A 12530-nucleotide genomic window follows, 5' to 3' on the forward strand; every position below is an offset into this window, starting at 1 on the left:
CTGCCAGTGTGTGTGTGTGTGCTGCCAGTGTGTGTGTGTGCTACCAGTGTGTGTGTGCTGCCAGTGTGTGTGTGTGCTGCCAGTGTGTGTGTGTGCTTCCAGTGTGTGTGTGTGCTGCCAGTGTGTGTGTTGGTGTGTTTGCTGCGGGTGAGTTTGTGAGTGTGTGTTTGTGCGTGCTGACAGTGTGTGAGTGTGTGTGCTGCCAGTGTGTGTGTTGGTGTGTGTGTGCTGTGTGTGCTGTGTGTTGGTGTGTGTGCTGAGTGTGTGTGTGTGAGTGTCTGTGTGTGAGTGTATGTGTGAGAGTGTGTTTGTGTGTGTGAGTGTTGTGAGTGTGTGTGTTGGTGTGTGTGCTGCGAGTGTGTGTGTTTGTGTGTGTGCTGAGTGTGTGTTTGTGTGTGCCGACCTTACCAGGTGCTCGCTAACAGCGCTTGCCCCCACCCAGTCCTGCTGTGGGCTACACGGAGGGGGGCGGGGGGGGGCGTCTGCGTTGTCGGCACGGAGAGCGGCAGAGGAGCCGATCGAGAGCCCGCGGCGCGTTCCCCACACACCCAACCTCCTCCTCCATCAACATCATCTCTCTCCCGTAGACCTCCTCCATCATCATCATCAACATCATCTCTGTCCAGTCAACCTCCTCCTCCATCATCACCATCATCTCTTTCCAGTCGACCTCGTCTCGTCGACTCGTCATCTCAGGGGCCACGGCGCCCCACCGACTCCTCGTGCGCGCGCGCCAGTGACGGGCGGAGGGTGACACGCGGAGGAGGGTGACACGGGGAGGAGGGCGACACGGAGAGGAGGGTGACACGGGGAGGAGGGTGACACGCGGTGGAGGGTGACACGGGGAGGAGGGCGACACGGAGAGGAGGGTGACACGGGGAGGAGGGTGACACGCGGAGGAGGGTGACACGGGGAGGAGGGCGACACGGAGAGGAGGGTGACACGGGGAGGAGGGTGACACGCGGTGGAGGGTGACACGGGGAGGAGGGCGACACGGAGAGGAGGGTGACACGGGGAGGAGGGTGACACGCGGAGGAGGGTGACACGGGGAGGAGGGCGACACGGAGAGGAGGGTGACACGCGGAGGAGGGTGACACGCGGAGGAGGGTGACTGACAGCGGTGGCTGGCTGCTTCACAGGCACGGATGGTGATGGCTGCTGCTGCTGCCGCCGTCGTCGTCACCGCTGGCGCCGCCGTGCGAAGTCGTTGACGACGCCGCGGAGTTTGTTTGTTGGTCTCCGTCTGGAGTTTCTGTCTCCTGCTGAACAACGCGGAGCTGTGTGGGCGGCGCGAGTGCGCGGCGGCGGTGGTGGAGGCGGTGGTGGAGTTGGTGGTGGTGGAGAAGGCGGTGGACAAGGAGTTGGAGGTGGAGGAATTGGAGGTGGAGGAGTTGGAGGTGGACAAGGAGTTGGAGGTGGTGGAGAAGGCGGTGGACAAGGTGGTGGAGGAGTCGGAGGATGTTCTCGCAGGGTCGACACCCCGTGAGTATCGCACCGGCACGCCGGGGTTCACCTAAGCTGGGGTCCAGATCACTGATTAATTCATTCACTCATTTATTTATTCACTCATTCAGTCATTCACGTACTCAGTCACGTACTAATTCACTCACTCATTTACTTAGCCATGTACTCTTCGTATGCACTCATTCACTCATTCATTAACTCATTCAGTCCTTCACATACTCAGTTACGTAACTACTCGTTCACTAATTCATCAGCGCAAGGGTCGCCGCCCCCTTCCCGCGGAGCGAACCCGGGGGACGTGCTCCTCGGTCCACAGCTCGGCCCGGCATCAAACGTCACTCCACCGTCTGCTGTGTGATTGGAGTTCCAAGCAATCACGATTCCCAGATCTGGGTACAAATCAAGTCGTGCCACCCAACGCAAACGGATGCCAATTCACGGACTTTGCTGGTGGCACCCGGGCATGTGGCGACCCTACTCCACCTCCATCCCTTAATGAGCACGGTGGACTCAGCGGCCCTGTAAACGTTGGAACAACGTTGGTGCAACATTGTTCCAACAGTTCCAAGCACGTGCCAACGTTGACCTCACGTCGCCATGTCCGCCAGTTGTGGAGCCAATCGGAAAGTTACGAATTCAAATCCCGGTTGAGAGGATTGACTCGGCCCCATCATCGCATCGAGGTCGTTACATTGAGTGCCACTATTGCATTCCTGTCAATCCCTTATCAGTGCCCTACCTGATTACAGACCAATTCAGACCTTATTGGTCACCCCGTGCCCTTATAAATCTCAGCATTCATCCTACAAAGTCCCATCACAAGGGAGACACACAAACAAATAGACAATGAATATTTTGTTGCCCGTATAGATGAAACGGCTGTACGCCGTATGGATCTGAAAACTCTATTTCCCTGTAGCAGAATCCGGGGTAAACCGCGTGGGTTGAGAGGTTTGATATTGCAGCGACGTGATCCACGGTTGTCTCATGGGGAGACTCGCTCCCGCCATAGTGACGTGGTTTTCCAACCACTGGCTCAGAGTTGTTAACAGGCGAGCACCGATGTCTCAATGGCAGTACTCATTTGAGGAGGAAGTCGCCGCTGACTGAATGGCTTCATGAGCACGGCCTGAATTACAACTGCAAATGTGCACGGCGATCAATTTACAGATACCCCACCGATTTCCAACGACCTCAACAGGTGATTGAACGCTGTGAAAGTGGTGGCTCCAATTTCTCACAGAGGACGTGGTGTGCACGTGTGTTGAGATTGGCAGAGGCTCCGAGATAACACACTGCTTTTTCTCGACGGTCATTTATCAAAAGAGAAAACGTTGCACCCCGTTGTACCACACCGCGGGATTGTGTGCAGAGCCGAGGATGTCATTTAGTGAGGAAGAACAATGAACGGGAAGGGGAAGGGAGTAGAGGAGGAATGGGAAACGAGAGGAAAAGGATGTTAAAGGAATTGAAAAACGGGACCAACGAGCCAGGAGAGACGAGGATCGGAAGGAAGAGGCTGCATCCGCACCTCTGATTATCACGGTGTGAAAAAAAGTTCAACATCAGGGCCTCGATGCGTCATGGAGCGTCGTCTGTTTTCACAGCGGGCGGCGGGGAGAGGGAGGGGATTGAGACTGGGAGTGGCCACACGAGGAGTCGCGTGGTTTACGGGAGGCCTGCAGCTGATGTGGATACTGTGCTACAGTGTGTGAGTGTAGTGGGGTGTCTGTAAGTGGATCGCCTGAACGTACTGTCACATCACTTGTCAACAAGTGTGAGTGATCTTCTTGGTTCTTTCGGTAAAGTCACGTAGAAGGGAAGTAATAAAATAATAAAAATAAAAGACAATAAAATAATTCTCACGACGTTTCGGCTACAACGCAAGCAGCCGTCTTCAGGTGAAGAATGAGACACTGCCAAGCTAGGAGCTTATATATAAGCTGGGTTGGAGGTGGAAGAAGAGCGCCTTAACAAAAGAATGTGCATATCAAGAGGAATTTAGCATATTCATGGAAAATGCGTAGGAGGTGGGCGGGGGGGTTTCAAAGTCATATTATGCCCATGCATTATGCAGGATCAGCAGCACCGAAGGGAGGGGGGCAGGGGGTAGCATTGACAAAAGGAGGGAATGTTAATAGTATGTAGAAGCAATGAAACATGTGAATGGGAGAGCGGTGGCAGGAGACCCGCAGTGGACAATCAGTTAAGATCCGAAATGGTTTATTACGTCCTTCCAATGATTGCTGAGCCAGAATCCATCTTCTCGGTTGAAATTGTCTCTGTGTTTGTATATGTGGATCGCCTCATGAACGAATCTCTCATGGTAGCCAGATGGCTTGCAGAGAACCTCTGTCTTGGAGAAGTCAATGTCATGTGAGCCCACTGAATTGTAACAGTGATCTGCCACGGCTGAGGTGTTTGTCCTACCGTGTTTCAGGTCTGCTTTATGTTCACGGATGCGGTCCGAGACATGTCGTTTGGTTTCTCCAATGTAACTGCTACCACAGAGGCAACTTAGTTTGTAGACGCCAGGGTACTGTATGTCTGGAACCACGTCTTTTACAGATGGGACCAGATCACGGATTTTATGTACTGTGTTGAATCGGACCTGAATCTTGTGTTTAATCAGGGTTTTGGAGATCTTTTTTGTGACCCCAGCAATGTAGGGTAAGGTGATGGGTTTGAAAGGCTCCTCAACAGGGTCCTTCTTGATGGTTGGAGTGATGGCTTTACGGATTGTGTAGTCGGAGTAACCATTAGCCTTAAGAGCTTGGCGTACGTGTTTGAGTTCACTGGCAATGTGTTCCTGGTCGGAGATGCATTGGGCTCTATGGTATAGAGTCTTGATGAGGGAGTTCTTCTGGGATGGATGGTGGTGGGAATCCGGTTTTAGGTAGGCATCCGTATGGGTGGCTTTCCTGTAGACAGAATGGCTCATTGAACCATCGGGTCTCCTTTTAATTAGGACATCCAAAAAGGGTAGCTTGCCATCTTTTTCGACTTCAATGGTGAATCTGATGGCTGGGTGTATGGAATTGATGTGGTCGAGAAATTGGTCTAGAGCAGGCCGGCCATGTGGCCAGATGACAAAAGTGTCATCTACGTACCTTTTCCATAAGGTCGGGTGTAGAGTGGCAGTCTGGATGGCGTCAGTCTCAAATTTCTCCATGAAAATGTTGGCTACAACCGGAGATAGGGGGGAGCCCATTGGGGTGCTCTCAGTTTGCTTGTAGAAAGTTCCATTCCAGGTGAAGTATGTATTGGTTAAGCATTGTCTCACCAGGGGGGGGTACCCCAGTATTCAGTCCTTGATGAACCAAGTCTTCAATGATTGCGATGGTGTCAGGCACAGGAACTTTGGTGAACAAGGAAACCACATCAAAACTTACAAGCAGGTCGTCTGGGGACAGGGAAATCCCCTTGATTGTCGATACCAGGTCAGTAGAGTTTAGTACCGCAGAGGTGGTTTTTCCAGTGAAAGGCCGTAGGATTTCAGACAAAAAACGAGCCAGTTTGGAGGTGGGGGAGTTAATAGTAGAGACAATGGGACGAAGAGGTGTATCTTCTTTATGTATCTTTGGCAAGCCGTACAATCTTGGTGGCCTGGCTGCAGAAGGTTTCAACGAGAACTGTTTGGTCTGATCAATTAATGCGGTTGAAGCAGAAATGATTTTGTTGGTTTTAGAGACGAGGCTGTTGGTGGGGTCTCTTTTTATTTTTGTATAGCTGCCATCGTTGAGTAGTTCCTGAATCTTGTTGTTGTATTCTATTTTGTCCATGATGATCATTGAAGACTTGGTTCATCAAGGACTGAATACTGGGGTACCCCCCCTGGTGAGACACTGCTTAACCAATACATACTTCACCTGGAATGGAACTTTCTACAAGCAAACTGAGGGCACCCCAATGGGCTCCCCCCTATCTCCGGTTGTAGCCAACATTTTCATGGAGAAATTTGAAACTGACGCCATCCAGACTGCCACTCTACACCCGACCTTATGGAAGAGGTACGTAGATGACACTTTTGTCATCTGGCCACATGGCCGGCCTGCTCTAGACCAATTTCTCGACCACATCAATTCCATACACCCAGCCATCAGATTCACCATGGAAGTCGAAAAAGATGGCAAGCTACCCTTTTTGGATGTCCTAATTAAAAGGAGACCCGATGGTTCAATGAGCCATTCTGTCTACAGGAAAGCCACCCATATGGATGCCTACCTAAAACCGGATTCCCACCACCATCCATCCCAGAAGAACTCCCTCATCAAGACTCTATACCATAGAGCCCAATGCATCTCCGACCAGGAACACATTGCCAGTGAACTCAAACACGTACGCCAAGCTCTTAAGGCTAATGGTTACTCCGACTACACAATCCGTAAAGCCATCACTCCAACCATCAAGAAGGACCCTGTTGAGGAGCCTTTCAAAACCATCACCTTACCCTACATTGCTGGGGTCACAAAAAAGATCTCCAAAATCCTGATTAAACACAAGATTCAGGTCCGATTCAACACAGTACATAAAATCCGTGATCTGGTCCCGTCTGTAAAAGACGTGGTTCCAGACATACAGTACCCTGGCGTCTACAAACTAAGTTGCCTCTGTGGTAGCAGTTACATTAGAGAAACCAAACGACATGTCTCGGACCGCATCCGTGAACATAAAGCAGACCTGAAACACGGTAGGACAAACACCTCAGCCGTGGCAGATCACTGTTACAATTCAGTGGGCTCACATGACATTGACTTCTCCAAGACAGAGGTTCTCTGCAAGCCATCTGGCTACCATGAGAGATTCGTTCATGAGGCGATCCACATATACAAACACAGAGACAATTTCAACCGAGAAGATGGATTCTGGCTCAGCAATCATTGGAAGGACGTAATAAACCATTTCGGATCTTAACTGATTGTTGTTCACGTTTACGGTGACTTTCAGACCGCAGTCCACTCACTGGCATTAACTGTGTATCTTGTGTTCTCCACAGGGAATGCATTATTTGCTCCGCTGCGGGTCTCCTGCCACCGCTCTCCCATTCACATGTTTCATTGCTTCTACATACTATTAACATTCCCTCCTTTTGTCAATGCTACCCCCTGCCCCCCTCCCTTCGGTGCTGCTGATCCTGCATAGTGCATGGGCATAATATGACTTTGAAACCCCCCCGCCCACCTCCTACGCATTTCCCATGAATATGCTAAATTCCTATTGATATGCACATTCTTTTGTTAAGGCGCTCTTCTTCCACCTCCAACCCAGCTTATATATAAGCTCCTAGCTTGGCAGTGTCTCATTCTTCACCTGAAGACGGCTGCTTGCATTGTAGCCAAAACGTCGTGATAATTATTTTAGTGTGTTTTATTTTTATTATTTTATTACTTTTCTTCTACGTGACTTTACCGAAAGAACCAAAAAGATGAATCCCTGCAGTCTCGAAAGCTTTAAATCGAAATTTAAGTGTGAGTGACTGTTTGGGCAGTAGTACTCTCTATGGTGACACAATATTTGGTCCTTACCCTCTCCGGCATTGAAAGGGTAAAGCCAATAATTTTTCATATGTTTGGGCAGTATTTATTAACGTTGCTTTGTGATGGGATACTATGAAGTTGACTAATGTTTGAGGTAGTTTAACAAAGGTGGTGGGGTGTTTTAAAATGTATTTATTATCACATTCCCATCAGCCTCTTGCAAAAAAAAACGCGTATTCTCAGTGGGCACTCAATCGGTCGGTGAACAAAGATCATGACATGCTGCCAGAGCTTTCGCTCAGAAGCCACGGCGTTCGAGTTTCGCTCCGCGTGCCCAAGAGCTCCTTGGGGAAAGCGAGCGACAAAGCGAGCGACAAAGCCACCTCAGCTGGTATGCAGAGGAGGTCGTGGCTTCGATCCCAACCCTGACGCCTGCTGTACATTAGGAGTCTGCGTGTTTTTCTCTCTCCTAGTGGTTGCGTGGATTTTTCTACGGGTCCTCCGGGTTTTCCCAACACATTTAGAATCAACATCACGCGTTTAGAGTCTTTGGCTGCTACTTTACAGTTACACATGATAAGCCACTTCGTTAATATTTGTGATAGCCAGGTCGCTTCTGAAAAAGAGCTACATAGCTCAGTGAGCCTCACCTGGTAAAATAGAAAAAATAGATTCGTTTATTTCAGTTTGTACCGCACTACTACTAACATCAGTGCAGTTTCGGTGCTCATTAATTTCACGATCGACATGAACGGATGCTCCGTCATCCGGCGTCTCCGTTGCAAAGTCGAAACGTTATTTTCCAGGCTCACGTGAGCTTCGATGCGTCGGCGTTCACAGCATCTTGGCCACAGTGGTGTAAATTCCACGTTCATATGCCGGAGGGGGGGGGGGGGAAGGCGATCGCGTCCGTCGGACAAACCGCTGTTGCAATAGAGGGTAAGGGCTCTCACCCTCTGCGGGTTGAAGGACAGCCGCGTGATCAATGGATCTCGCTTGGTTGTGTGAATGGTGATGATGGGGGGGAGCGGCGGCGCTGGGCTGAATTTACCAGCACTGGGGGCCGCGTTCGCCCGCAGTGCCGAATGAGCTCCATCTAATTTACATGCGGAGAGGCGGCTGGGAAACTTTTCGGGAAGGGCAAGAGGGTAAGCAACTTGGGTGGCGCCGTGATTGGAACGCAACTCGAAAGGGTTGGAGGTGTAAATGGGGGGAGACGGAGGTATTTGCGATAGGTAGGACACGTGGTGTGGAGGGTGATTGGTGGAACACGTGGTGTGGAGGGTGAGTGGTGGGACGCGTGGTGTGGAGGGTGAGTGGTGTGACACGTGGTGTGGAGGGTGGTTGGTGGGACACGTGGTGTGGAGGGTGATTGGTGGGACGCGTGGTGTGGAGGGTGAGTGGTGTGACACGTGACGTGGAGAGTGATTGGTGGGACACGTAGTGTGGAGGGTGAGTGGTGTGACACGTGGGGTGGAGGGTGGTTGGTGGGACACGTGGTGTGGAGGGTGATTGGTGGGACACGTGGCGTGGAGGGTGAGTGGTGGGACGCGTGGTGTGGAGGGTGAGTGGTGTGACACGTGGTGTGGAGGGTGGTTGGTGGGACACGTGGTTTGGAGGGTGATTGGTGGGACGCGTGGTGTGGAGAGTGATTGGTGGGACGCGTGGTGTGGAGGGTGAGTGGTGGGACGCGTGGTGTGGAGGGTGATTGGTGGGACTCGTGGTGTGGAGGGTGATTGGTGGGACGCGTGGTGTGCATGGTGAAGACAGAGGGCAGGTTTTGTCGATACGGGCATCGGAGTGGCACCCAGAGGCTGGTGACCATGGGAGAAGACCGCAGAATCAGAAGTTTACTTCCCGAGTGAAGCCCGTTGAGCTATATAGAACGCTTCTTCAAGGGTGAATTGGACATCAGCAGCAGAGTGTCACCCAAAGCCAGACAGACGGTGGTGATGATGAAACTGCGAAGAGCCGTCCTCCTGAGGTCAGAGTGCCAACTTTGCAACATCAACGACAGGATCTAGCAGCAAGAAGGAAGCAATGGCCAAGCTGTGTGACGGCATCGCCGGCAAGGCTCCGCGACGACCTCTTGACGTCTCGTTCACCGAGGCCGGAGAGAAACGCGGCACGACTCGCGAACCCCTCCGGGAGCTCCCAAAGGCTGCTCGCCACTTTTCCATTCGCCCGCTGTGAATGCGACCACCGACTTGTTTCATGTTTGTTTACCTTCCGCTCTCTCCGGCGTTTATTTTACTGCTGTCTCTTCGTAGACTTCACCCCCCAAACGGCCCCACGTGCTGAGTGAAGATTGACGGATGTCGTTGGACCCAGACTGAAGAAGACCGATCGTTAGGAAATCGATGTCGGTTTCCTGAAAGAAAGTCGAGAGGGCGAGGGCTTGTTTACGTCTGGCGCGCTCAGCCCTCGCTTCTTTCCGGTTCGATGTTTTACTCACTCAGGGACTTGAGAAGTGCAAATCTCGCCAGATATCACACTCTCACACTCACTCACACACACTCGCACACACTAACTCACACACACACTCACTCACACACTCACACACACCCTCACACTCGCACACACACTCACACACACACCCTCTCACACTCACTCACACACCCTCGCACACACACTCACTCACACACACACTCACACACACCCTCTCACACATACACTCACACTCACCCACACTCGCACACACACTCACACACACACCCTCTCACACACACACCCTCTCACACACACTCACACACCCTCGCACACTCACACTCACACACACACTCACTCGTCATGCAAAGACAAAGATCCCCCGGCCAGACCTTTAACAGACTGCTCGTGCAAGTGTCGTTAGCCAGAGCCTATGAAGTCAAGTCAATGTTATTTATTTTGCTTAAACACGTGGCGCTGTTCTGACACAAATCTGCCACAGAAAAGCGCCATCGAGGCCGCCACGGCACATCCAGCCGCCTTTGTTTCCCCAGTGCTGATGTTTACACACCGTCACCAGGTATTCATGTAAGGCTGAGTCTACCTATGGGAGGCCCACTGTTATTGGTCGTGAGCGGGAATCGAACTCGAGTCGCTGGGTTCGCAATCTACTGCGCTGCCGCTCTCCGCACACGCTTGTACGGGCACACGCGTGCATGCATGGTCGTTGAAAATCTAGAAATTCTCATTGAGGAAGGATGGGGGAAAAAAACGCAAACTAAGTCCCTTCTTGACACCCGCACAATCGGGGTTTAATTCCCCTTTGTGCGTGTGCCCCGATGCGTGCGGCCGTGCTAAGCGAGAACACTGGCCGGCTCACCAGGGGTTGTGAACTCACCCCCCGAGCTCTCTGCGCTGTTGCCCTGGAGGCTCGCACAACAACAACAACAATTATTATTATTATTTGGTACGGCTGGTATTCGCGCCATTCCTGTAGCGCGAGGCTATCGTCACGGTGGCGCTGTTTGCTGTTTCACAGACGGTTGTAACCATCTGCCAAAAGCCTTCACGGTCGGGGAAACGACGATTCGGTACGTAGCTTGACCCAGTGAAAAAACTTGCAAGGTGTATTTTTCAAAAGTGCCGAATGTTGACCTTGGCGTTGGCACACGAGGCCCACGCACGCGGGATCTCAAACCTCCACCGTGAAGTGGACGGCTGGTGTTGTTTATTTTAGGTTAATGCGCACCGCAGCGATGACCAGAGTGGGCACTGGGTTCGAGCCGCGAACCTCTGCAACAGGTTGCAGACGCGCCACCGCCCGGCAATGCCATCCCCGCCTCGGTCCCTCAGCTTCTTCTGTCGCCGTGAAGTGGACTGTCGCCGGCCAGTGGCGTAGCGTGGTTAACGTTGAATGATTGAGGTATTTAATAACAGCGTTTAGATGCCATCGTGACAGGCAACTGGTGAAACGAAGACACAAATGTAGACCGGTTTCATCCTCATTCGGACTCATCACTACAGTGCAATCAATGATGTCCACGCGATGGACTAAACGACAAAATTGCCGCACGTTCAGTCCTTTTTGAGCTGGTGGTCTGGATAAGGCCGAGGGTTTTTACACACCACGCGCACTGCTGTACACCCGAGCGCGTCGTTAAATGTAATCTCGTTTGCGAGCCTCGATCGACTTTCACCGACGCGACCAGGCAAGGTCCGATGCTGAGAGTTATCGTTGACGCTCTCCGCAGGTGCCCCCGCAGAGCGCGCCCCCCTTCAAGGCGGCGATCAACGAGGCCTGCGACCGCATCAAAGAGGAGTTCCAGTTCCTGCAGGCGCAGTACCACAGGTGAGAGCCCACGCCCAGGTGACCTGCCGGGGGCACCCCCACCAGGTGCCGACCCATTGGCTGGATTCGTCTCGCTCGGGCGGTCGACCTGCGCAAGGCCCTTCCCAGTGACCGGCGTGGCTTGAGCTGCCCGTACCACCCACGACTTGGTGTGGCCTCACATCTCCGGGGTTTTGGGAATAAGGGGTGGGGAGAGGGGTCCTCGATGCGCCTAAGCCCACCCCCCCTTCACGCTGATGGCTTAGACCCATCTTGTAAGTTCTTACCCGTCAAGTCAGTAAATGTGCCTGCAATGTTGAACACCAGTGGCGCTTATTCAACTTGGTTCCAGCGAGGGCGTCAACAGCCGTTGCTGGTATATGCGGGTTGAGCGCTTACGGTACGAGGTCGCGATAGATAAGGAGTTGGGGAATAAGGATTGGCATTTGTGCGGCACTGAAATGCCCCCAGCTTCTAAAAGCAGTTATTAAATACAGTCAGCTCCCCCATGGCGCGATAGTTTGCATTCCCGAAGAATACGCGTTATGGAAAAATTGCATTATATCCAATTCGCGTAATAAAAACAACACGCAGCATTATAGCAGAACTGACTATCTAGATCATTCAATGCCCCAACTGTAGTTTTTCTCTCGATTGATCCTCGGGGACCCCCAAGCGTATGGCAGCTGTCCCTGTGTGCCAAGATGTGATGCAGCACTGGCCTAAATAGTGGGCATTGGTCGGTAAACTCGGGATTACAACCGAGTAATTTTCGGGTTTTTGATAATGTCCACTCTGATGCCAACGGCGTAGTAGTATTTACGGTTAATACGCCTGTAGTATTAACCAGGGGTGGCCGTGCGCTTGAACCACGAACCTCCGCGCTACTTTCGCTCGCTCAGCTTGGCGCTCGGGGTCTTGGCGGGTTGGTGTTGACGGCGCAGGTAGCGCGCGATGATCCACCGACTCCCCTCCCACGCGTCGTCGCGTCTCACCAACGATTCCACGCTTGGCTCTGACGGTGCCAAGTTGTCTCGCGGCTGCGCCATGGATTTTCATGTTTATGTTTACCTGACGATTGTTGTTTACTTTACGATTGTTGTTTACCTGACAATTGTTTACTTGACAATTGTTTACTTGATGATTGTTGTTTACCTGACAATTGTTTACTTGGCCACTTGACAATTATTGTTTACTTTACAATTGTTGTTTACCTGACAATTGTTATAATAGGGTTTTTCCCCTTTTTTTCTGGCAACAAAACTGAAACCTTGTTACAAGGAATCATGTATGCATTAACCACAATACTTGTGGTCAAAATGCAAGCAAAAAAC

General features: G+C 51.8%; 1 protein-coding gene across 3 annotated transcripts in view; it reads left to right on the forward strand.

Annotated features, from left to right (window-relative positions):
• Positions 1-1051: 1051 nt before the first annotated feature.
• The window catches only part of LOC133354065 (transducin-like enhancer protein 4), a 49482-nt gene continuing 38003 nt past the window's right edge, over positions 1052-12530 (forward strand). For 2 of the 3 annotated variants that reach the window (XM_061570616.1, XM_061570618.1), the window contains exons 1-2: positions 1052-1482; positions 11120-11217. In XM_061570616.1, coding sequence (XP_061426600.1) covers positions 1459-1482; positions 11120-11217 — 122 coding nt within the window. In that variant the 5' untranslated portion in view covers positions 1052-1458. Of the gene's footprint in view, positions 1483-10407; positions 10460-11119; positions 11218-12530 lie in introns of all 3 variants that reach the window. The other variant, XM_061570617.1, reaches the window with a different exon arrangement.

Source organism: Lethenteron reissneri, chromosome 46, assembly GCF_015708825.2.
Source record: "Lethenteron reissneri isolate LAM-NWPU_2019-01 chromosome 46, ASM1570882v1, whole genome shotgun sequence".
NCBI classification, from domain to species: domain Eukaryota; kingdom Metazoa; phylum Chordata; class Hyperoartia; order Petromyzontiformes; family Petromyzontidae; genus Lethenteron; species Lethenteron reissneri.